This window comes from Pinus tabuliformis, chromosome 1_2 (assembly GCF_031772625.1).
Source record: "Pinus tabuliformis cultivar Carrire ecotype Pingquan chromosome 1_2, CPIR1, whole genome shotgun sequence".
Classification (NCBI taxonomy): Eukaryota; Viridiplantae; Streptophyta; class Pinopsida; order Pinales; family Pinaceae; genus Pinus; species Pinus tabuliformis.
The window spans coordinates 621,674,995-621,702,245 of record NC_142298.1 but is presented as its reverse complement, the minus strand read 5'-3'; the positions used below and the strand labels follow the sequence as shown (position 1 = coordinate 621,702,245).

Sequence of the window (27,251 nt, the reverse complement as noted above, 5' to 3'; positions counted from 1 at the left end):
GAGGGAGTGCTAAAAAATGTGCAACAAGAAATGATAAATTTAGAATGTGCTAAAAACAATGTAAACTTTGAAACGAGAACTGATACTGTTACCCGTTTTGTAGAGGTGGCAAAAAAATGACCCGATTTTCAAAAGTGGTGATGCAGAATACACATGTTTTTTTTAGAACATGGTTTTTGGAACTTTATTTTTTTCATTTGCATTAAGTTTTAGAATGGTAGTGAATGGTAGTGATTTTCATCCTGATTTTAAAAAGTGAGTATTCTGCATCACACCCTTTTTTTAAAAGACCTATTTTTTGACTTTAAATTTTCTAGTGTGTGAAATGTAAAAAATTATTTTCTAAATTTGATAGTTTTTGAAGTGGTCATTTTATTCATATTTTCTTGTTCTCTATCTTAATTTTTTTTTTTTTTAGTGGGGTTTTTATTGTTTTGCGTTTTTAAATTAGAAAGTCGATAGTTTGAATTTTAGATAATCTACATATTTATACATCCTTAATTAATTTTTCAATCCACATGAAATAATTGTTTCTAAAAAACAACATTTTTTAACAATGGACATAAAAATAACCATTTTTAACATAAATATAACAAAAAAACTAAACATTTTGATAATTTTTTGCTAGAATTAACATGTCAAAATCACAATTTTTATACAAAAATATTAACTAAAAATGGTCAAATAATAGTTTTTTTTATGAATTTCATGTCAAAAAAATAATAATAACAACTTTTTTTTTCAAAAAATAATAATTAACTAAAAAATCAATGCGAAAATCACAGTTGTGCTCGCCCCCTCCCCGCCCACCCCTCCACCGCCACCGCCCCTTCCCCGGCCACCCCTCCCCCTCCCCCCCCCCCCGCCCCCTCCGCGGCAGCGGCACCCCCGGGCCGCCTCGTCCCGCCCAACCGGCGGCGGGTCGATTCCGGGGCCGGTCGGGCGGGGCGGGGCGGCCCGGGGGTGGCGCTGCGGGGATCTAGAACACATCTACCCAAATCTTCAAGTAATTTCGAATCAAACAATGAATACTTTATTCTCGCACCTTCACATGCAATTGTTTTATTTCTAGACGCACGTTAGGAGGGACAATGTTGAAAATGGATCCACCTTTTTTAAGAGTTGATCTAGTCTATATACTCGTCGCACTTCATTTTATCCCATTCTCTTCTCTTAAACTTCTCTTTTCATTCCTTTTTTTCTAGTTTGTTTCCTCTTATTTGAATTCTCTCATGCATCCCCCTAGCAACTTCCCCTGAATCCTTCTTCTTATTCCAAGAATGGAGGTGAGACACCTCTTTAGTCTTCCTAGTCAGAATTTGCCTCCAAAATTTCTTAGGAGCTAGCTTAGAGAGGTGTAAGAGATTCCCTTGTCTTTGACAAATGTATTGCCTCTTTTTCCTTTTAGTTAGGGCTTTATATATTTTTATCTTGTCCATTTTAAGAGATTCATCAACAGCTTCCTTAATTGCTCTCCTCGCACTTTTACACTCTTTGTCATACCATGGATTGGTTTTGCTATTTCTTTTATTATTTGATATAGGAAAAATAATTTGCAAAATTTGATAACTAATTCTCTAAATCCCTTTCCAAGACTAACATTTGAAAAATCAATTAGGTAACAAACATGCTATTAGATAGAACTATTTGTTTCTTTATTTCACCAAACCAAATTGAAAAAATAATTTTATAAATTAAAAATCAATAATACAATCTTAGAAGCAGTTTAAACCTATTATTATAATCATGATGTGAAATACAATTATTATAAACATTTTTTCAATATAATAACTTAAAGTAGGCGTTAACACCAATACTAGAAACATTTGTGCAGGGATTTTAACATGTGGGACAGTATATAAACTGTGGCTCTCTAGTGAAAGTTGTCACATTCGTGTTTCACAAAATTTCATCGCATTAACGAGAGTGAGAAATTTCCAATATCTACGACACGATATTATGTGAACTATGCACATGGTCGTTGGAGATTTAACTAATTCGTTGAGATTGTAGTAAAAAGGAATTATGAATAACAACACGCACGTGAATTCCAACTACTATGAGCTACTCCGAATATTTTTATTTCACCAACCACCTGACGCATTCAGCTTCCCAAAAATGAAATTATGTTTTCTCTATAGCTTCATGACAAATGTCTCCTCTGTCGTTTCATGACAGATCTGGGTATTATGTCCACGACACGTGATGTTTTTCCTGTTTTAAATAAGACAAAGAATTGATCACACTAATGCAAACACAAGAGCTTCTTTACCAAACTTTCCCTCGGTGGTTTTAAAGAATCCAAGAATTGATGACCTAATGCAAACACCAAATCTTTTTAGTGACACTTTCCCGTAGCTTTTTCTTTTGAGATTAAACATACAAAATTATAATTAAAAGCTGGCATTGCAGTACATATCAATGTAAAGAGACACTGGCCTCACTAATGAAGCTTAAAGAAACTTGTAACAGCTTCTTGACGACTTCGTTACATAGAAACTGCCATTGCCACCGTTCATGCAAATCTCCATTTCCAGGCATTCTCGAAGGTCATCAAGACTGATGTATTGCTGTTTGGCTGGCATGGGTGACATCAGATATTTAGCAGAATGAGTGGGACTGTGGATCCACACGTATGGCTCAGAACGCCCATCGTAGAAGTAGCTGCTCTTGGCTCGGGGAGCATAGCTTCTGTATATCTTCTTGCGCCTCAGCATCTTACTGCAGCCGGGCTTAAGTGCATAGGTCTTCATTAGAATCAATCCTACCCTTATCTGTATTTCAACAGGCCGGTCAGTCAAGTTTCTAACTGCCGTTTTGGATTCGGGTGATCTCTTCCTCATCATCAACCACAACAAGAATAGGCACATTATTAATTATTTCACTCGACACTGATAGAAAAATGAGATCGTTAGTATCAACTAAAAAATTATGTCGTTGGGCAACACCACTTAGTTTAAGTTCGGTGAAGCGCATTAATACTACAGACGAAGCAACAATTCATTATATATGATAGCAGTGCAGCAGGTGTGAGAGAAGAAAATTGCTCACTCTCGTTAATTTTGTGAAACACGAATGTGACGACTTTCACTAGAGAGCCACAGTTTATATACTGTCCCACATGTTAAAATCCCTGCACAAATGTTTCTAGTATTGGTGTTAACGCCTACTTTAAGTTATTATATTGAAAAAATGTTTGTAATGTTTGTCTTACTGCCCACTTGAAGTTATTATTCAGAAAAAGGAGGTGCATTTTATAGATTAGAAGGGAGGCTATACGTTAAAATTTGATGTATGGTTAGTCGAACCCACTCTTCAAAATCGTAACGCTTTCAGAAATCTTCACCAGAATTTGTGAACTAGAGCTCACAAGCTCCGAAGCCGGTACGGGTCGATTCCCGGAATCGACCCGCCGCTGGTCGGGCGGGGCGGCGCGGAGCCGGGGTGGCGCTGCGCACCCCGCGCCGCCCCGCCCCGCCCGACGGGCGGCGGGTCGATTCCGGGAATCGACACGTACCTCTAGTTCACAAATTCTAGTTCACATCGAGAGTATGACCGCAGCACAAGGTGGCATTTTATTGATGCGCTCTTTTGCAGTGGATCCTCTGCTAATTCTCTTCAATCCTCCTACTCTTTTACTCAGTGATGATTCATTCGCTTCTGGGCCATTGCTAACAGTGCTGCTGCTTCCATGTTAATCAAACCTTGGTCGATGATCTTCTTCTTAAATTGGCAAAACAGAAAATGCAATTCTCCTGTGCTTTACACATTATAATTAGCTCCACTCCCCAAATACAAACTGTCTGTCCACAACCCACAAGACAAGACATGCTATAGGATACTGCTTTGTTTATTTGGCAGTGGAGGACAACTAAACTAAAATGCCAATCAAGCAAAGAAGAGAGAGCAGAGCAGAGCAGGTGATAGTCCTCTAATATATTATTACCCTAACATTGTATGAAGTCTTACAGCCTGCTTGCATTTATGGACCTCTGTCTCACAACTAGCTGTACTGCCAAAACCGTCACTCAATCTGGTGAATGTTGTTTTCCCATCATATGGGTTGATGTGAAAATTGATTTAATGACATCCACTACCTGAGACAAATCAGTTGAGGACTTTGAAAAATTGTCGGATGTATTATTCTCGATTCGATGAAACGGCTCCAAAACTTGACCTCGAACTTAAGCATATTTAATTAAACATTATATTTTATCCTTTTAGGATTAAACATGTGGTTTCGAAGGAAGAAATATCTGTTTTACAAAGTTGGATCTCTTACAGTGGATACACTATTCAAGCGTACGATAAAATCTAACCTAAGGAATGAAAATACATAAATAAAACAGAAATCCATTACAAAGTAAAATAGAATCTCTGGGCTAGAACGTATTGAACGACCAGTTGTATTTAGTAATACATTGTATTGAACGACCAGTTGTATTTAGAAGGTATTGAACGACCAGTTGTATGTATAGAAATACATAAATTCTCTGGGCTAGAAGGTATTGAACGACCAGTTTTATTTAGTTCTTTACGCTTCCCGCAACAAGTATAAGATCTGTGATTACAATTTCTTTTTTAAAATGTAGGTCGTCTTTGTTTATAAGCCCTCTTGGAGCTCACTTACGGAATATATTTATCAATCAAGACGAGCAAATTGTAAAAGATATGCATCATATACGAGTCTTGGTCCACTCAGCAGACGAAGCATGGCTCATTATTAGGCATGCGCTTCCATCAAAACATGAAAAAAAACTCCACTATCATGATAATCAAATCAAAAGTTAATCATCAATACTAAACAAGATTCCAATGTCAAAATTGTGCAAGTATTTTTAATGGTTAGTTTTCATGACATTTTCCAAATATTTTTTAGGGTTATTGCTCAAGTTAAAGTTAAACAAGAAACCAAATTAATGTATAAGATTTTTTATTTATAAGACAAAAAAAACTCACTTAAATGTAGTGACTGCTACTTAAATTTATAAAAACATATATATTTTATGCGATCTAATTTTAAATCAATAATCTTTTAAAAAAACCACATAACCATTAAAACCCAACCCACTCAAACTGTAACATACTCTTTACAAACTTCAAACTCTCTCTCCCAGCGAAATTTTTAGTTCAAAGTAAAAACTATACTTTTTATATTTCAATGGTTGTGTTGGTGGAAGCTAACCAACATGGCGGAAAAACAGGATGGTAAATATATTTTTTTGTCAAAATAAAAATTATCTTTTCTATATTTGAAAAGAAATCAAAAAATACAATCTCTTTTGACTGTAAAGCAGTTTATTTGATAATTTAAAAAATTGAATAACCTATTTAATAACCTAATTAAATCTTATTTAAATAAGATCAAATAAATTGAAAAACAAAACATGAGTAAATCTTATTTAAATAAAACTGAAACGGACAACGCATTACTATTAATATTATTATTACATTTCTGAAATAAAAGCTAAGCTAAAAACTAATAACAAAACTTCTTTAGATCCATCCTGATATTATTTTCCCTAGATATATGAAAAACTTGCACATAGTCATATAGCCCGCGGATTTTCCTCTGCCAAGATTGCATAATCAATTATCAAAAACTTGCACATCGTCATATAACCCGCGGATTTTCCTTTGCCAAGATTGCATAATCAGTTATGAAAAACTTGTACAACGTCATATAGCCGGCGGATTTTCCTTCGCCAAGATTGCATAATCAGTTATTAATTTTAGTTGTGCTTTCATCTCCAAACGGATGGGGAACTCTGGGGTAATGGTTGCGATTGGCACCCGGAGGTGGGTAGTCGCTCATGAGCCCGTTGCCTTCCGCCAACAGTATCCTCCGGTCCTCTAACATTTCAGAATCCTGCACCCAATAAACACACGAAATAAATATCGCTTCTCTGTTATTAAACAAAATATTCAAGTACTGTAAAATACTCAAGTGAGGGAGAAAACAAGCCCTCCGCACCTCCGTTAGTACAGACTGGGATTCGACTACTTCAACAGCTTGAATGGATGTTCCTTTTCGATTCGAATCCAGTAGCTGAGAATCTGTAACACCCAGTTAATTCTCTGTAACTTATTTTTTTACATCAACTAGTTTTAACATGTATAAACAGTATTAAATGATATATTTTTTTTGACATAGTATGAAAATCTATCATAACTAGTTGTCGAATTGGCAGTAAGATAACCATCACTAAAAAAATATACAATATCTCATCATTATTATTTAAAAAAAACAATATTAAGCGGAATCACCCGCTACCCGTTAATAATCCATAAAATATCATGCTTTCACTCCTACTAAATACTTATATAAAATACTGGGGATTTAATGATTTCCTCACCTTCCAAAACGACAAACTCTTATCACATGGAAACAATACAAACTCTTTATCACATGGAAACAATTTGAAATCATACTTGAGAAACTACTTCTATGTCGTACCTGTAATAAACTTCTTTTCCTTTTTTTTTTTTAAATTTGACAGATTCTATTTTACTTTGTAATGGATTTCTGTTTTATTTATGTATTTTCATTCCTTAGGTTAGATTTTATCGTACGCTTGAATAGTGTATCCACTGTAAGAGATCCAACTTTGTAAAACAGATATTTCTTCCTTCGAAACCACATGTTTAATCCTAAAAGGATAAAATATAATGTTTAATTAAATATGCTTAAGTTCGAGGTCAAGTTTTGGAGCCGTTTCATCGAATCGAGAATAATACATCCGACAATTTTTCAAAGTCCTCAACTGATTTGTCTCAGGTAGTGGATGTCATTAAATCAATTTTCACATCCACCCATATGATGGGAAAACAACATTCACCAGATTGAGTGACGGTTTTGGCAGTACAGCTAGTTGTGAGACAGAGGTCCATAAATGCAAGCAGGTTGTAAAACTTCGTACAATGTTAGGGTAATAATATATTAGAGGACTATCACCTGCTCTGCTCTGCTCTCTCTTCTTTGCTTGATTGGCATTTTAGTTTAGTTGTCCTCCACTGCCAAATAATACCCAGATCTGTCATGAAACGACAGAGGAGACATTTGTCATGAAGCTATAGAGAAAACATATTTTCATTTTTGGGAAGCTGAATGCGTTAGGTGGTTGGTGAAATAAAAATATTCGGAGTAGCTCATAGTAGTTGGAATTCACGTGCGTGTTGTTATTCATAATTCCTTTTTACTACAATCTCAACGAATTAGTTAAATCTCCGACGACCATTTGCATAGTTCACATAATATCATGTCGTAGATATTGGAAATTGCTCACTCTCGTTATTGATGCGATGAAATTTTGTGAAACACGAATGTGACGACTTTCACTAGAGAGCCACAATTTATATACTGTCCCACATGTTAAAATCCCTGCACAAATGTTTCTAGTATTGGTGTTAATGCCTACTTTAAGTTATTATATTGAAAAAATGTTTATAATAATTGTATTTCACATCATGATTATAATAATAGGTTTACTCTGCTTCTAAGATTGTATTATTGATTTTTAATTTATAAAATTATTTTTTCAATTTGGTTTGGTGAAATAAAGAAACAAATAGTTCTATCTAATAGCATGTTTGTTACCTAATTGATTTTTCAAATGTTAGTCTTGGAAAGGGATTTAGAGAATTAGTTATCAAATTTTGCAAATTATTTTTCCTATATCAAATAATAAAAGAAATAGCAAAACCAATCCATGGTATGACAAAGAGTGTAAAAGTGCGAGGAGAGCAATTAAGGAAGCTGTTGATGAATCTCTTAAAATGGACAAGATAAAAATATATAAAGCCCTAACTAAAAGGAAAAAGAGGCAATACATTCGTCAAAGACAAGGGAATCTCTTACACCTCTCTAAGCTAGTTCCTAAGAAATTTTGTTTGCAAATTCTGACTAGGAAGACTAAAGAGGTGTCTCACCTCCATTCTTGGAATAAGAAGAATCAGGGGAAGTTGCTAGGGGGATGCATGAGAGAATTCAAATAGGAGGATTCTCATAGATATGATTGCGCTTAGTTAAAAAACAACCGTGCATATTCATTGAACCCTTATGCTTTGGAACAATATAAATATTAGGATTGGATAAGTTCTTTAGTGATGCATACGCCCTTTGGTTGGAAGTCCTCACATGTATAGTGTATTTCAAGACCATATTACACTTCATGGACTCTTAAAGACTATTGTAATATATTGTATTTTATTATATGATACTGTGAAGGATGCCTCTTAGGTCAGCAATGGTCCAAGTAGCATGTTTTTGAAAAATTAATTGTATATATTAAATTTGTTATTTATTATGTGAATGTTTGAGCAACGATATCTATATTTGGTTGAGCTCTATTATTTTGTCTGTACTCCAATTATATATAGTTAGCATTATAGTTTTGATGAAAATTTTAAGGTGACGTTAGGTTGCTTTCGCATCCCTGACTACAGGTTTCGAGGGTGGACGTCAGCTTGTATGTGCGATACAACGAACATAGAGACAGTACGCGACAGAGGGACTCGGCAAAGTGAAAAGACACAGACATTCTCCATTGACGGGCATCTTGGGTTTTACCAATTCCACGCATCAAATGACGATCCACATTACCAATTCCACGCAGTGGCACCCCCGGGCCGTCCCGCCCCGCCGGACCGGCGGCGGGTCGATTCCAGTATCAACACTTTCGTTCTGAAGCTATATTTTACAGGAAAATTTCGTAGAAAATTTCGTAGTCACTGCCATTTTTAAAACAGCAGCAAAATTGACACCTAAAAAAATAAATCATTATTCCAGTATCAACTCTTTCGTTCTGAAGCTATATTTTGCAGGAAAATTTCATAGAAAATTTCGTAGTCACTGCCATTTTTAAAACAGCCGCAAAATTGACACCTAAAAAAAAAAAAAATCGTTCCAGTATACACACTTTTCGTTTTGAGCACTGTTTTTGTGGTTTTTTTGGGGTTTTTGGGCCAGAGTTCTCGTTTTGAGTTTATAGTTCCCGTTTCAAAGTTTACATTGTTTAAAATAGTCCTGGTAAAATAGCATGTCTAAAAATAGCAATTTGGCCAGCATGGTCATTCGCCACATTGGGTGAGAGGTGAAATTGCTAAAAATAGAAAGTTCTAAAAATACAATTTCTGGGTCCCTTCCTATTTATAACAGTCCCTAGTCTATCTATAGGAAGTATAAGTTAATTTTGGTCTTAACAGCAGTTGGAAATATTAATTAATTAATTCAGTTGAGTTAATTAGTTAAGGAAATTTGAATTTGAAGTCTTTGTGAGCACACACATGAGTTGTACCACTGATTGAGGAATTTACCCTTAATTTCCTCCACTGATTGAGGGAATAAGTATGAGTTCTATGATGAGAGAATCAGTTGGCTTAGTTCTAACTAGTCAAGTTCACTTAGATTATTTTAACAAGTTGTTAAAATAATAAAATATAGTTTTTTAATGCTTGCATGCATGTGACAACTATTATTTTAGATAACTGAGGATTCACTCATGGATAACTGTTGCATGTCAGTTCTGTTAAAGACCCAGTTGAGATCATATGTGGGATAGTGTACTATCAGATGCCCAATTATTTCTAGTAAGTAATTTTTGCATGGTTGAGGAACTAGTGTCCTCAAGGATTGTGTAGTTGGACCATTGGTTAATTTTGGTATGCTATAATTAATAGCATATGATTTTGCTATTATTTCCTAAGAAAACTACGCAAGGACCATAGGTAAAGCCTATATAAATAGGGCTTGGTTGGTTCATGAGACATATCTTCATATCTTCATAGTTCATTGAGAACTGAATAGCTTGAGAGCTAATTCTTTATGTATTGTGAAGAGGATTTTCACTTGATTGATAATACATTGTTGGGGTTTTATGCTGGTGCTTTCCCCTGGATATATCTTGTGTTATGTGTGATTATTTCTCTTGATCAGTTATGCATGTTTCTACTTGATGATTCTCCTGAATTCGATTATGCTTCCGCTTAATGTTTTGTAGAAATAGAACAAGGATTATGCTTTAGGACATTTCATATATTGGTTTGTTCTATAGGTGAAATTTCTACATGCATGTGTTTTGCTTTGACATCCCTTTTTTGGAACATCTCTTAGAGCCACTCCTGTGTGAGGGCATTCTTCCTTGTATGATCAAGACATCATCTCTATGTACGTCACCTTATTGACAACACATAATGCAACGGCCTACAACATCTTTACACCGGGTCCTGAAGACATCGTAGCTCCTGGACAAACTTCGTTATCAACGACTTTTGTTTTCATGTACTGATGATTGTTATGTTCCTCTTCCTTATAGTCTGCAGATTTATTTGTAAATGTTATTTTAAAATGAAATTTTAACACATCACGAAAGTAAAAGGTCTTGGAAAGGTCCTTCTTCACACCCAGACCTGGATCATGTAGCACACGGAGGGGGAATCCAGAGGTCATTTTCAATTCCAGATGACTACATGAAAAATATTACAGGTTGGGTTATGGTGGCCAATGTTATTTTGATATTTCTCACAACATGTACAAAAATGTGACATGTGCTAAAGGTCAGTACAACCACTACCGAAACATCAAATGTCGCTACATTTAATTGTTCTGTCACTACATTTTGAAATCTTTTCCCAAAAGAGCCAAATGAATAGGACAAAATTATATCATAACAACAATTGAATACTTAATGAAATGGGCATAATAGGAACCATTCGATTCATGTACAAAATAATTTGCAGTGACGTTCATATGCAAAAATATAATAACATGATTTTGATGCTTATGATTCTTATCAGTGACAAAGAAATGCATTTTCTTAAAGGTACAATTTAAACATTAATGAAGAACTTTACGATTGAAAATAAGAAGACTACCACATATCACACACAAGAAAATGGTGTTGTTGAATATTTCAAAAAATCACTACATAAAGTATTAAAAAATATTTCCAACATAGATAGAGATGACTAGGGAGAAAAACTTCTAGCCATTTTATGGGAATATTGCACAACGTATAAGCAATGAATAGGATCGACACCTTTTAAACTCATTTGTGTACAAGAAGTAATTGTACGTTTTCATTGTTCAACGAATGCAAATTGTATAAAATATACTAAAATAGAACACAAAATTACAAACAATCTGTCTTAGACAATTACATCAACTAGATGAACATCGGCTCAATGCACACTATCATCAGCAAATTAACAAAGAAGTACAAAAAGAATGGCATGATAGAAACTTGAAAAAATAAGAATTTTCAAGTTAGTGATTTACTCTTATTATACCACAATTGAGTCAAGGGAAAATCAAAGAAACTTTAAAGAGCATGGATAGGACCCTTCGTCATAAAAGACATATGATCTTCAAGAGTCATTCAATTGAAGACACTAGAAGGACACTTTTTCAAGTGACTTGGTAATGGTGTGTGTAGTTTTGTTTTAATAAACCTTATTTGACTCAGACTGCAACATTAATTGTCAACCTATGGTAGGTCTTTTTGTTTCAATGGAGTTCACACTGTCTGTGCCGATACACTCTAGCCAAGCAGAAGAAAATGCAGAAAACTGTAAAAGATGTCGTTGATCTATATTGTTGAATCAAACCATGTGTGTAAATATAAAAACACTCTACAATATTAAATCATAACCCGCAGCTATTAAAGTAAGGGTGCGCCACAGAAGAACTAACATCTACTCCAGCTAGTTACTACCACTCTGTTGATTAACTTAGTGTAACAACATAAGATAAATAGAAACAACAGCGAATGTAATCCACGATTTGTATAGCAACAGTGAGAAACCATAAATCAATGAAATAAACTAGAATGTACACTACCTATATCACTGCAATCCCTGCTAAAGAGGAAGGCCCTTCGTCCTTAGCAGGGCACAAGAAGAACATGAAAGTGATTAACGAATTACTTGGAAAGAAGTAACAACATCACCGTGCTAATTGATATTAAAATAAATTTAGAATTACATAAACAGAGGAATGGTACTTTTATATATGTTATCTCTTGATACATAAAAGGTCCAGTCTTTTATAACTATTACAACCCGAAAATTAGAAAGAGATCAGTTATGAGAATTTCCCGATTCTCATGCTGATAAAAAATAAAGAAGTTACAACCTATTTCTAAATAAATATACATCAGTTGCAACTATTGGAGTCTTGTTTCTTCAAAAATAAACAATCCCTACTGCAGACAGCTATTATGTGGAATAGTACCCACATTTCCAGCTTCATTGCAAGAGCATTGAGCAAATGGTAGTTTGAGATGACGCGGCATAACTGACGACAACACTGTTGGTGTGACGACGGATCAGATGAGGTGTAATAGAATCCAATGTGTAACAGTAGCCTGTAACAAAATCTAATGTGTAACAACAATCTGTAATAGCAGCAACCTGTAACAGCACCTAGTGTGTAGCAGCAGCTTGTAACAACACCTGGGGTGTAATAGGGTACCGTTCTACCCTTTGCTGTAGTTAATCCTTGCTTCTTGTATACTTCATAGCTTTGTTCTCTTGATCTGACACCTGGAAAGATGAACTTCCCAAAAGAATTCTTCAATTCTCTCCCAGTTAGCCACAAAAAGGAACAAAGCCTCATATTATTCAGTAAAATATAGCAAAGTAACATGACAGTAAAATGAATTAAAAAGGTAAGGAAATAGGGAGTTTGGTCAGATAAGGGCATAGGCCTAGAGAATAGAAAGGTCAAAACAGGGGAAGGAATGTGCAGAAAATAGGTAAAAAGCCACAACCAACATCTCCCCCCGACTGAAGCAACTACATGTCCCCATGCAGAATCTTAGTTCCTTCTACTGTGCCTCCAGTGGAAATCTGTGAAATTGTAGGCACCAGTAGTATCATCACCCGGAGCTCTCAATCCTTGATCAGCCATTAACTCACATGGCCAATATTCCTCTTCATAATCACATAACCAATAATCAAGCTGATATTCCTACAATGGCAACCATATCAAAGGGAATTTGAACCTGAGGCCAATCGAGAATGCCCCTAGTGTCAGCATAATTTTAACATATTCCGACACCCATGTAATAGCGGCCACAAAGTTCTTGTACTCAAAGGGGTCCCCTTCCTACAACTCTACACTACAGGCCTTAGTGCACTTGAGAAATTTGACTAGCGCTTGGCTCTTCATATTTGCAAACAAGTTGAGGGAGATCCTCACAATTCTTCTTTTGTAAATGGCCAACTGATCTCTGATTTCCACAGTGCTTAGGAACTACCTGAACTCTCGCTAGAGTCTGTAAGCCATTTCTGGTTCATCCCTGACCCACAATGATGTCTTCTCCTCATTGGCCTCTGTTGTTTTCTTGGCCAGTTTCCACTCAATCTGATTCATCATAAATGAGAGGAATGCCTGCAGCTGCAAGTCTCCCATGAAATAAAGGACACTCACCACTATCTTCCTACTCACATATTCACACATAATATTGTGCAAGAATAGCTCGCATAACAAACTCTGATCATCAAAATTACAGGAACGGAAAATTTCCTAAAAGGTGCAGGTTGAAGAACCCGTATAGGACCTGTTCTCATAAACTGCCCTCAACTAAAATAACTAGTAATGTTCGCATATTAACACTGGGTATGACTAGGATGACCGCCTGCATGCTAGCAGGTTTAGAGCAAGGTCACAGAGTTTGGTCTTATCAAATGTCAGGTCAAAGACCTCTCAATGCAACTGATATAGCTATTCATACTTTTTCTTCATAATTTCATTATGCCTTCGTGTGTCCTCTTCTCTTTCCCATTCTTCTTTTAGCCATTTTTCTTTTATGGAATCCACCATTTTTTTATGCGTCTTGAGTGGAATCACTCCATCCTATAGGAAAAGCGTCAGCCGCTTCCACTTTTGCAGCTCTGCGAATAACAACAACTTCTCATAACACCATCCTTCATCAAGACCCTATGTTCTTTTGCATGCACTATCAATTGAGAGTGTAGCAGCCTCTTGAGGGTGATACTGTCCCACCTTGGTTGTTGGTTCTTATGTAACAGTAGCTTCGTCAGTGGGTTTTATCATAGTTTCTTTACCTTCCTGGTGAGATTCCATTTTCACTGTTAGTTCATGTGTGGCAGCAGTGATGTCCACAGGATTCTGTTCATTGATTTCCTCCAGACCAGCTTCTGTCTCTACTATTGGTTCTTGTGTAACAACAGCATTGAACGTCGGGTCATGGATATTATCTTTCTCTTCCTCCTCTTAGCTGATTTCCTCCTCCACTATTGGTTCTGATGAAACAACAGTGTCAGGCAAGGGTTCCTGTGTATCCATCACTTTATCACTCTCTATGGATTGTGTTATCTTGGTTGTTGGTTCTTGTGTAGTAGCAACATCCTCGATAGGCTCTAGTGTAACAGCTTCCCATATTTCATTTTGAGTACCCCTCGAGGTAGTGTCTATTGCATAGAATTTGAATCCTACTTCCACCAACTTCTCAGCACAAGCTAGCACAAAGTGTCTGGGATTTCTCCCCTTTGGGCCTTGTCCATGGCCTCTGCGAAAGAATCTAGCCTTGGGGCTCTTGACTCTCCCTTTCCTACTACTAGTTGTTCCCTCAATTCTTTAATTTCTTTTTCTAAAATTTGAATTTTCGACAACAAAGACTGGGTTTCGCTCTAACTAGGTGAAGGAGGTTTTTCTGGCTGAGCTTGCTCCTCGTCCTTCTACTCAACTACTTCTTTGTTCTTTCTTGACATGGATGTGACTCTACGTGCTCGCTAACCCTTATTCTCTGCTTTGGCCTTCTATCGCCAATCTATTTATCAACTTATTTCTTACTTACCCTCAATGTCGAGGACTGGGGTTGCTCCTTTGTCACCTTTGGAGTTTCCCTAGCCATCTCTGTTTACCTTCTGTGCGTGGTCCTTGGCCTTTTTCACATGAACTCTTTCGAATTCTTGCCTTGTCGGTTCAAGGCATCCAGCACAATGAGTTTAATAAGGCCATGGTTAGTAACACACGTTTCTGGATGTGCATTCATTTTCACAATCGCGGCCATGTGCCTAATATTGCTCGGTAATAAATAAGGAAGGTTGATCAGCTATTGATGCCAAATATGGTTCAGCAATGGAAAATGATAAGTAAACACAATTGTTTCCCTTCCCTCACAAGTAATGTACTTAATGAGTAAGACAACAACATCCACCCATCGTTGGAGGAGTGACAATATATCAATTCCCTTGCCTTCCTTAACCAGTGACTCACTTTCTTGGAGAAAATCCGCTTTCAGTGAGGGGTCATTAACCTTCCTAGTAAACCATCTCTTCCCTTCTGCTAGAAATCCTGTTACTCAAGCAATAACTTCTTGTGTGACCTCCAATTTCATCCCTCTAATTTCCATTTGGTTTCTCTCCAGATTCTTTGTAAATTCCATCGCTATTCCACTATCTGATCCTTCCAATCTCCGGACGAATTTGAACTAGCCTAAATCTTTGAAAAACTAGCATGGTTCAGGGAAATCTTCCATGGCCTCTATAGACCCCGGCTCATGCCGTATTGCTACTCCTCCTAGTGCTTATGCAATTGAGTGTTGTTTCACCTGCTTATCCATCCCTTCAACACACACTCTAGTTGTTTCAGCCTGTGCTGCTGTCTTCCTCCTCTCCAAACACTTTGAATGGGGATTGAGCGCTTCCAGCAGGGCTAAATCATAGGGTGGCGCATGTGAATATTTTGGATTAGGATTTGGCACACATGGTTCATACTGCACAATGAATTTTTCCTTAATGGTGAGTAATGGGGAGGTCCTGTCCATGGTGCACTTACCCCTTTTCGTATGATTCAGCATTAAGTGACAGTAACTACTAGGTCACATCCCTTAATTGCTGGATTTTTCAAATAATTACAAATCATGCGATGGTCATGTCGCAATATGATTCGTTCCCCCCCAGCTTAATTATGACTGCTATCCTCGGTCGTCAATAGTCATGTTAAGTTGCAATAATTACAAAATAAAACAAATTCAATATTACCTTTTTGATTACATACCTTGGTGACGTGCAGCGAAGTAATAGGTGGTGCGACGTCAAATCATACCTGAGCAGTGAGATGTGCAAACTTAATTCTAATGACGAGGATCACGGTGATGTTATTGCTATTTATTACAATAAAATATCTTGATCTATTCCTGAAAAGTCATTGGCTATTACCGATGTAACAACCAAGATGACTGATATATATTAATTTAATTTCCACAAAAAGATAAATAATAAAAGATCATGTAACAGTACTTATCACATGATATACTTTGGAATAACAAATGCTGTTACAGAGGGTGTAACAGCCACCACCAGGTGGTTTTCAACTGTTACAAAAGTGTCTGTCTGCACCTGAGAAGGGTTTTCATAGCAAAATTATTATTATTATTACAATTTTTTTTTAAGTTTGAAGGTGTAACAACAGCCACTAGGTGGTTTTCAACTGTTACACTTATTGGAAAACTTAAAATTTTTGCAGCACGGGGGGGGGGGCTTTCCCCTATTCCCGTAACTTGTAGATCTAAATTTGTGACAATGTTGACAGATGGATCCTTCAAGGTAGTTTTGTGATACAGCCGAAGATGGTGCCCATTTGCAAGTAATGGTGTCCTCTCATTGTCAATGGTCTCTAAATTTATAGTCCCATTGTCAAAGGCTGCATCTAATCTCATAAGGACCTAGACATATGGTGTAGAGATTGCCATTGAAGTCTTTAAACCTTGAGTCATATAAGAGATTCCAATCTCCTTTCTACAACTACTTCTTCTTTATGTGGGTTTTAACCCCGTACAAAAATTACCTACATACGAATTCTAAAACACATAAAATAAACAACGCGACAACATAACACATAAAACACATATACACAGAGGTTTCCCCCGGATCCCAAAACCGAGACTACCAGCTTGATTTTTCATTATGTTCCTTTCAATGTTATAATACATATTTATACATGTCGAAGCATCCAATGCTATGGACCGAAAGCCATCACATCCAAAACCATGGACCGAAAACCATCGCGTCCAAAACCATGGACTGAAAACCATCACATCCAAATCCTTGTGTGAGAATCATGCACAAAAGCATAGGTAGGTCTCTCCAACCTAACATAGGGTCGAAAACCAAAATTTTCCAGGGCATTTCCTCGGACCCCACAAGTGGGGTTCCCTACACCCCTCAAACCCCCTGCTACGCAATCAGTGCAACGGGGGGGATTCGACCCCCCTCTAACCCCCCAGTTAACTACGTGAGCTAGTCATTTAATGAGTATAACACAACCTAACATTCTCCCACTTGTTGTTTTCTTTCCACAGGGGTCCACAAGAGAGCTTAGTAATTTATCCAACCCTGCAATGCCCATCGTTTCTCTACACCAAGAGAACTTCTCAGAGCTCACAGATTTTGTCAATGCATCTGCAGTATTCTTCAAAGTGTTCACCTTTACTAGCAACACCTTTTTCTCTTCTACCATATCCCTCACAAAGTGATATTGAACATCAATGTGCTTTAATAGAGTTCAGGCTTCTGTGATCCATATCAAGTTAGAGAAAGATTCTTCGGCGAAAATCACATGGAATACCATTTGTCGACGCGTTTCGAACCAACTAGTGTGGTTCATCGTCAGGACAAGTTGAAGAAACAGATCTAGCTCATCATGTTAAATAGTCTGAGCGGAGCCTCCAACAGCTATCTTGCCTAACGGCTAGTTTGACTCTAGGACCAGGGTCAAAATTATTATATTAGTTTAATTAGTATAAAAATAAATAAATTATTATTGAGGGTATTTGGTTTGAGAAATAATTATTAAAAATTATAAGTTAATTAATAATTTAAAAGGAAAATTAGTTAAATAAATGACCTTATAATAAATGAATAAGTTAAATGCCTAAATAAAATATATAAAATAATTTTATTTAAAATTATTATTAAAAATTGTATGTTAATTAATAAATAAAAGTTAATTAAGTTGTATAAAGGACCATATAAGATCAGAATATAATAAAGAAAATCAAAGGATGTTATGTTAGTTAGGAAATTAGTTAAAAATATAAGCTGATTAGAATTTGAAAGGAAAAATTAGTTATATGAAGGACCTTAGAATATAAATATAAAAATAATAGGAATGGGTGCCAATTTATAAGAATTATACAAAAAATAATTGAAATGGGTGCCAATATATAAAAATAATAGGTATTAAAATGGAAAAATAGTCACAAAGGACCTTAAAATATCAGAAGAAGATCACATAAGGGAGTTAATAAATTAGTTAATAAATAAATAAATAAATAAATAAAATAAATAAATAAATAATAATAATAATAATAATAATAATAATAATAATAATAAGAAATAGAGTTGAGATGCAGAGATCATCCCGCCTGCAAAACTTCTGAGAACCCTAATCACAGATCTCCTCTGACGGTTCAAGCTCGCGCCGCCGGACTCCTTCTGACGGCCTTCAATGGCTAAGACTGCAGGAGGGGAGGGCTCCTCCCCCCCTCCTCTCGTCCCTCCAGCCTCTGACACGAATCAGCACGCGACTCCTCTGACCCCTTCTGGCGCTGTCCCTGAATCTGAGCAGGGAGGACAAAGGACGAATGGAAAAGAGATACCCGCAGCTCAGAGCGATGCGGTGGACATGGAAAAAGATGTGCACCAGAAAGCCTCTTCGTCACAGCCAAAGGCGACCTCGGCCACCTGTATCCCGAAGGCTGCAGAGCGCATTAAGGTTGATCTTCCAAGCCATCGCATTAACGGTGAGATCCAATACATGCAGGATCATGTGCTAATAGGAAAGTTTCTTGGATTCTGGCCTACTGAAAAGGCATTGCAGGGTTGGATAGCTTCAAAATGGAAGCCCAAAGGACAGGTCACCCTGCAGCTTGGACCGAAAGGCTTCTTCACAGCCATCTTCCATTGTGTGGAGGACAAATTGCGGGTATTCGAAGGCGGCCCATATTTCTTTAACTCCTCAGGACTTTATCTCACGGAGTGGAAGCCAAGATTTAACCCTGATAAAGAAGATTTCAGCTGGGCTCCAGTATGGATACGAATGTATTCCCTCCCAGTGGAATACTGGAAGGAAGAAACGCTAGCAGATATTGGCAACAAACTAGGGACCTTCATCAAAGTTGCGGCGGAAACAAAAACCCGCAAATACACCTCGTACGCCAGGATCTGTGTTCAGATGCACCTGACCAAGGCTTTAGCTGACTCGGTAAGTCTCTTTCACGATGACTTTGAATGGACACAGCCTTTAGATTATGAGCATATCCCCTTTCGCTGCCGTAAATGCCATGAGCATGGCCACCTCTTCCGAGACTGTCCTCTGAACTCGCAGTCAAAAGCCGCCTCCAATGAAGCCAATAAAGACTCGGATGGATTCACCAAAGTTCCTAACCGCCGTAGGCATGCCAAGAAAACCCAGGTAGCCCCTGATAACGCCATCAAATCAGATACCCAGAACAGATTCACTCTGCTTGCTACTCAAGATCCGCAGGATATACCAAGCTCTGAACCCAAGGAGAATATTTCTTTGCCTTCTTCTTCCCTTAACCCCTTAGCCCCCATGCAGTCCTCAGATCCAGTCTCTTCTCGCCCCTCTCCTAATCCTCTTTCGGATAAAAATAAAATGGTTTCAGATCTCAGCCCTTTCCCCTCTTCCCAGGGGAAATCTGTTCTAGATTTCAAACAGCAGGCCTCGGCCATGGACCTAGATGCAGCTCTTGCACTCAGTCTACAGGAAGACGCAGATGAGGAAGACCAGAGCTCCCCTATCATCATGGAGGACGATATGGAGCATGTCAGCCTAGATGGTCTTGATATCTTCAAACTTGAAACGGCCTGCAAACAAAAAGAATATAACTCAATTCCCCCTTGGCAAATCGACAGGCTTGAAGGTGTCTTGACCAAAGTGCAGCACAACAAAAGTCTTGGTATACAAGGAGGAAGCCCCTGGGACGGAAAAAAAACTCTCAAAGAAACCAAGAAAAGGGGATGCAAGACAGACCTTCAGCGGACCATAATAGTAGGAGAAATACTTATGGAATCGGGGCGATTCCCTAAGTTGACAAAGTTCTATAAACCCAAACCTCAGTATCCATGAAGCTCATCTCATGGAATGTGAGAGGACTCAACAGCCCCTCAAAACACCGGATGATAAAAAACCTGATTCAACAAGAAAAACCATCCATAGTTTTTCTGCAAGAGACAAAAAGCAGCAACACAACTATAGAAAGAATTCGAAACAAGATCTGGGCAGGTAGCTGCTCAATTTCAGTTGACGCCTCAGGGGCTTCAGGCGGACTTGCCATTCTATGGAATCCGCAGACTCTTTCACTATATGATTTCCATGCTACCCATCACCTCATCCAAGCGTCCTTCCACCTCATTGGTACCAACATCCATGGGCATCTCTCAAATGTGTATTTTCCGCAGTCTATTCAGCAAAAACTAGATCTTTTGGAAACAATCTCTATTCTAAATGAGAACAGGCAGTTCCCCCTCTGGATCGGCGGAGGAGACTTCAACATCATAAAATCAATGGAGGAGAAAAAAGGAGGCAGAATCAGGTTAGACAGTGACAGCAATGGCCTCAGAGAATTCATTCAGAACAATCAACTCATGGATATTCCAACCTCCAATGGAATCTTTACTTGGACCAATAAGCGTAGGGGCATTCATCACATAGCATCTAGGCTCGACTGGTTCCTCATTTCGGACAATGCAATACATCTGGGAGGGGACTTCCACGCTTCCATCATACCCCAAGGAGGATCCGACCACTGGCCAATTATGTTACAATGGTCTCGGCCAGGCACTCGTAGTAATAGACCCTTCCGATTCGAAGCCTTCTGGCTCACAAGTCCAAAATTCAAGACAGTGGTAAGTAAGGCATGGAAATATTTTATCCCACCAGAGGGTGCCAAAATGTATCAATTCCAACAAAAGTTGAAAAACTTAAAACAAGTACTCAAAGTCTAGAATCGCACACATTTTGGCAACATACAGGAGAATTGCAAGAGGCTGGAACAACAAATGAAAGAGCTTCAACAAACTTTCATCCTAGAAGGCAGAAAAGATGAACAAACACATCAGGAGCAAATCCTTTGGAATCAAATTGAAGAATGCAGGCAACAAGAGGAAATTCTCTGGCGTCAAAAATCCAGAATCAGGTGACTAAAAGAGGGGGGAAAGAATACCAAATTCTTCCATAAAACCGCTATCCAAAGGCGAATGCACAATAAAATTGCATTTATCAACAATCAACATGGAGAAAGAGTAGAAGCACATGAATATATGGAGAAGGAGTTCACAGGCTACTTTCAGGATATTCTCAGGGAGCCCATAGGTAACAGAGATGAGGCAATTAGAACTATCACGCAACACATTCCTCGAATTATAACGGAGGACCACAACAACAAACTGCTCCAGCCGACGTCACTGAGGGAAGTTGAAGAAGCTATGGCCCAACTCAAAGATGGCAAGGCTCCTGGGCATGATGGCTTCACAGCCAATTTCTTTCATGAATTTTGGGAGCTCATCAAGGCAGAAGTATGGGAACTTGTGGAGGAATCAAGAATTATGCACTGGATTCTTCCTGCCCTCAATTCAGCCTTCCTAGCGTTGGTTCCCAAAGGTTAAGAACCAAATAAGCCTGAAAAATATAGACCAATAGCGCTATGCAATGTTATCTATAACCTCATCTCAAAGGTAATAGCGAATAGGCTCAAACCTCTCCTTCCACTTCTCATTTCTCCAGAACAGACGGGATATGTAGAAGGACGGCAGGTCATGGATGGTATAATTATATAAAACAAGGTGATTCACTCATTAAAGCTTCTAAAAAAACAAGGTATGATTCTAAAACTGCATCTCTCTAAAGCCTTTGATAAACTCATTTGGAATTACAGTCACAAAATGTTACTGGCTTTCAGTTTCAGTTCAACTTGGACCAGATGGATCATGAACCTAATTTCCTCTCCCAGCATCTCTGTCTTGCTGAATGGTTCTCCTTCTTCTCCCTTCCATCCCTCACGTGGCATCAGGCAGGGGTATCCCCTTTCACCTTTCCTCTTTGTCCTAATGGCAGAAGGGATCAGTAGGCTACTCAAATCCGCTATTTCCTCCCATACTTTAAAAGGAATCTCCCTCCATGCTCTCAATCCCTAGTCCCCTCAGCAGTTTGTAGACGACACTATGTTATTTGGTCATCCATCCTCTCAAGAGGCCTCTGTCTTCAAATCCCTACTCTCCCTCTTCTCCGACGCCTCTGGCACCTCCATCAATGCCTCAAAATCTCAGCTCTTCTTTTTCAACACTCCCCCCTCCACGCAAAGGAATATTGCTAGAATTCTGGGGTTCACCATATCCAAGCTTCCTTCAAAATACCTAGGAGCACCCCTAGCTGACTCTGCCATCAAGCATGCTTCTTGGAGGTCTCTCCTAGATAAATTAGAATCCAAGCTTTCGTCATGGACTTTTCGTGCTCTAAACATGGCTGGCAGACTTGTCTTAATTAAATCGGTCTTACAGGCAATGCCTTTGTATCTTTTTTCCATCATGGCAGCTCCAAAATGGGTCCTTAAAGCCATACGCAACCTTCAGCGCAACTTCCTATGGGGCTCCTCCGGCCTGAACAGAAAATGGGCTCTTGTCAACTAGAAAGAAGTCTGAAAACTCAAATCTAAAGGAGGTCTAGGATTAAGAGATCCTCTCCAAAGCAACAATACAATGGGAGCATGAATGTGGTGGAATTGGATCTCCAAGCCACACTCACAACGGGCCAGACTCTGGCAAGCCAAATATGCCCCGGGCAGTCAATGGAGCAATCTTATCAGAATCAACTCCACAACCCAAGGATCTCTAATATGGAATACTGCAAAGCTTCACATCAATTTCATTCAAGAGCATAGCTTCTGCGAAAGTCACTCAAGCACGACGACAAGGTTCTGGGAGGATTCATGGCAACAACTCCCAAAACTGGCAACTTTATTCCAAAAGCCACTTTGGCAAATTCACATGCAGTAGACGAACCTCACCTGTGTTCATCAATTCTGGCAACAACCCACACATCATGACTTCCAAATCTGGAAACCCGCTAGCCTCTGGCAGATGGACTGGCAGGGAGAAACGCATTCTGACATAGATCAAGAACTCACCTACAGAAGGATTCGTTACTCCAACCAGCAGGACAAAATCAGATGGGGTCATACGCCCAAAGGAGCATTCACCACTAAAGAAGCACACCGACTACGCTATTCAGATATCCAGACAGATAGGGACCAAATATGGGAAAACGTCTGGCAACTAGGAATATGGCCCAAAATCTCAACTTTCTTATGGCTTCTAAGTAAAAGGCGCATACTCACATGGGACAACCTGTTAAAGCGTGGATTCATTGGGCCCTCAAGATGCCCAAACTATAATCTCCACTCTGAGACCATCAGTCATTTAATGGAAACATGTCCACTAGCTACGCAACTCTAGAAGAGAGTTGAAAAATGTAACATGAGATCGAAAGCAAGGATGGAGGATGTAACAGAAACTATAAGGAAATGGACTAAGAACCCTTTTAAAAGTCAGCTTCTTAACTCTCTGTGGAGTCTAATACCAGGCTTTCTTTATTGGATTCTCTGGAAGGAAAGAAACTACAGAATCTTCAATAATTCCTACCGGTCAATAGACTCTCTGTGGCTCCTCTTCAAAAAAAAATTACAAGAAACTCTAACCATCAGAACCTGGTATGATACAGATCTGCCAGAATCTCAGCAGGAATGAAACATATTGAAAGAATGGAATCTGGACCTCTCCTTCTTAGAAGAGGTCAGTACCCGTCCCACAACTAGCACCGCCTCTCAGCTATTCTAGTCCCCACCGGCAATCAACTCCTACAAGCTGAATTTTGATGGGGCTGCCAAAGGTAATCCTGGGCCTACGGGATTTGGAGGAATCTTCAGAATCCACACGGGAGCAATATTTCATATATTCTATGGATTGATTGGCAAAGACACTAACAATGTAGCAGAAATGGAAGGACTTTGGGAAGGGATCTTCATTGCAGAACAAAAGCACTTCTTCCCTCTTGAGGTCGAAGGACACTCTCTCATTCTTATAGCCGCTGCTAAAAGAATACAAGCAGGTTCCACAACAGTCAAGATTGCATCAAGCTGGAGATTGCTCAGTAGATTGGAATCACTGGAGGAAAAGCTCAAAAATCCCCAAAGCATAACCTTCCAGCATGTTCGAAGAACAACAAATCAAGTAGCAGACAGACTAGCTAACCAGGGCATAACTCGGCTACCTCCCCACTTCTCAGGATCTCTTGACATGGTAGATGATGACTGACTCAAAAAGGATTGCATTTCTTTGGTGCAGAAAGATCTCTCCCTCCCGGATGCGGGTGATCAATGAGTTTGGCAGTTCCAAGGTGGCGCTTCACATGGGTAGGTGTCAGCCCATGCGCGCCACCCAGTACCCCACAACATGTTTTAGCTGGTCGCATGCAGGATATTTAATGTAGGTTTAAACTCCGGTCTTGTCCGCCTTAATACGCCTCCTGGTAACCTGAGCGATGGAGCTACATAACCCTGGAGCTCCTGCCACCTTTTCGCATTCCTTTGCAGTCGTTTGGCATACCACTACAACACCGGCGCACTCCTCTGTGGTGTGGGGGATTGCTCAGGGGCATTCTTTCTCTACGCCAAATTTAGACATTATTCCAAGCCTGCGAGTGGTTTATAAGCATTGCACGCCAAATTCTGCGGCCTCTGTCCTGGTTAATTTCTCCTCTCCGGGTATCTGCACGCTGGTTCATCCTCTGAATCTGGCAATGCGGCGAGAGCGGCTTAGAATGAGCAGCAAACGAGGAGGCTCTTGCGGTCGGGCCACCACTCAAAGGTCTGCCCCCATTTCCCCTTCTTCCTTCGTCGAATTAGCACCTGAGCAGCACCGCCTTGATGGCAACAGAGCTGGCCGTGGCAGAGGGCATGGGAGAGGAAGCATTACAGAATGTGGACATGTAGCGCATCCTATGGTCAGGTATCGGATACCCTACACACTCACCAACTCCACTTTCATTGTCTTTGTTACTGTAGAGCATTGTGATAATCTCAGAGGTTAGGTAGAAGTAAATCTGGAAAATCCACTAGTTCAAGGGACAGTGCCCACAATTGATCTGCAACGCCTAGTTAGTTCCTCCTTAGCTACTCAAGCAGGCCTGGCGGGTCCAAGCGAGCCTGCTCAGGGAGTCCCAACCAGCTCAGTGGTCCCACTCTTAGATTCAGAAGACTCCCTGCAATTTGGGTGTAGGGTAGAGGAAGAACCATACACCATGGATGATGATTGATCCGGTCAGGCATTCCGCTCTCGGCAGCCTCGGAAGTAGGCGTTTTACTTTGCCTTCGAATCTTGTTTTTCTGTATGTGTTCGGCTGTAGTCTGGGTCTCAAAGTCTTTGTGTCGGAAATATGGTCAGTATGTTTGTAAGTCCATGTTTAAGAAGTGTTCATCATCGTTATGATTGTCTGCCTCAGCATGTCTCTGTTATGCACTGTTTAGAGTCTTAGGAGAAGACGCAACAGAAGGAAGTCACCCAATTTTTGACTGTGTTCAATTTTGGCATGTGTAATTCTGGGAAAACTGTCAATCTCATGGCAATATTTACAAGGCCACGGCCTTATTGTAACTCTGATGTAACTTTTGACTTTTTTGTACTATAATAGAAATATACTGATTCAGAATTTTTTTTTTATCTCTTTTTCATTTTAAAATAATAATAATAATAATAAATAAATAAATAAATATGAAAAATAAAGATAAAAGTCAAAAAAAAAAAAAACCAAAGAGGATGAAAAAATGACTAGGAAGAGAGGGCAGGAACCCAACACCTACTGACTTTCCAACCATCCTCTCTATTGAGATTGCTTGGTCTCTTTTCAATCTCAAGCGCTTCCCTGAATTTTCGATGATGGAAATGCGAAACCTTAGCAATAACACTGGCCTCTTCAATACAAACATGATGATTGGTTTTCGCAGCATGTTCAGCTAAAGCGGAAGACTTAGCTCTCCTATGCTTAAGATCTGCTGTGTGCTCGCTAATCCTCTGGTTAATGGAGCGACCAGTCTCCCCAATATAGGGGGTCCCACAGGAACAAGGGATCATATAAACGCCCTTGATATCCTTAGGATCGATAGGATCCTTCACTGATCTGAGGGACATACGAATGGTGTTCAGGGGCCTAAAGGTCACAGGGATACTATGCATCCTGAGAATCCTACCAATTCTATCAGTGGTCCCTTGAACATACGGAAGATGGACACCTGGAACTTGATCTTTCGGTTCTCTTTTAGTCAAAGAATTCTTGGAATCTTTAAGGAAAGCCCTTTGACCCATGTATCTACTATAACCATTCTCCACAAAGACATCCAACAGATGGGATTTTTCTATCTTAAAGCTCTTCTTGTCTGAGATCCTCAGGGCCGAAGTAGCAAGGGTATTGAGAACACCCATCTTTTGAGCCGGGAAATGGTGGGAACTGGCATGAAGATACTTCTCCAAATGAGTTTTCTTTAGAAAAACTCGATGGGCGAGGGAACCATCATCATTCTTAGAAATAAGAATATCAAGGAATGGAAGGCATCCATCAACTTCCTGCTCCTTAGTGAACTTAATGGCTGAGGATTGCCTGTTGAGATGATCAAAGAAGAGATCAAGCTCATCCTAGCCATGAGACCAGATGACATTGGTGTCATCCACATACCTCCTCCATAGCTTAGGCATGAGCCGGGAAGAGTTCAGAGCCCTGGACTCAAAATCTTCCATAAACAGATTAGCAACAACAGGGGAAAGGGGTGATCCCATTACAACCCCACATGTTTTCTCGAAGAACTCCCCTTCAAAACTGAAGAAGGTGGAAGTGAGACAGATCTCAACCAACCTGGCCATGTTAGGATAGGTTAGGCGGTTGATCACAACCATGGCCTCATTAATAGGGATGCAAGTGAACAGGGAGACAACATCAAAACTGACAAGAATGTCCCCAGGATCAAGCTTAATTTCCTTGAGCTCTTCAATAAATGAAGCAGAGTCTTTTACGAAGGACTCCGTACAACCAACAAGGGGCTTAAGCTTTAACGCAAGGAACTTCGCAAGAAGTTAGGTAGGACCTCCAAGAGAGCTTATATTTATATTCTATGGTCCTTCATATAACTAGTTTTTCCTTTCAAATTCTAATCATC

General features: G+C 39.0%; 1 protein-coding gene across 1 annotated transcript; it reads right to left on the bottom strand.

The window, feature by feature from the left end:
- Positions 1 to 2,453: 2,453 nt before the first annotated feature.
- LOC149207162 (uncharacterized) lies at positions 2,454 to 2,843 on the bottom strand. Its single transcript, XM_089397945.1, has one exon. The coding sequence runs from the start codon at positions 2,841 to 2,843 to the stop codon at positions 2,454 to 2,456; it is 390 nt and encodes a 129-aa protein (XP_089254071.1).
- Between the last annotated feature and the right edge of the window lie 24,408 nt (positions 2,844 to 27,251).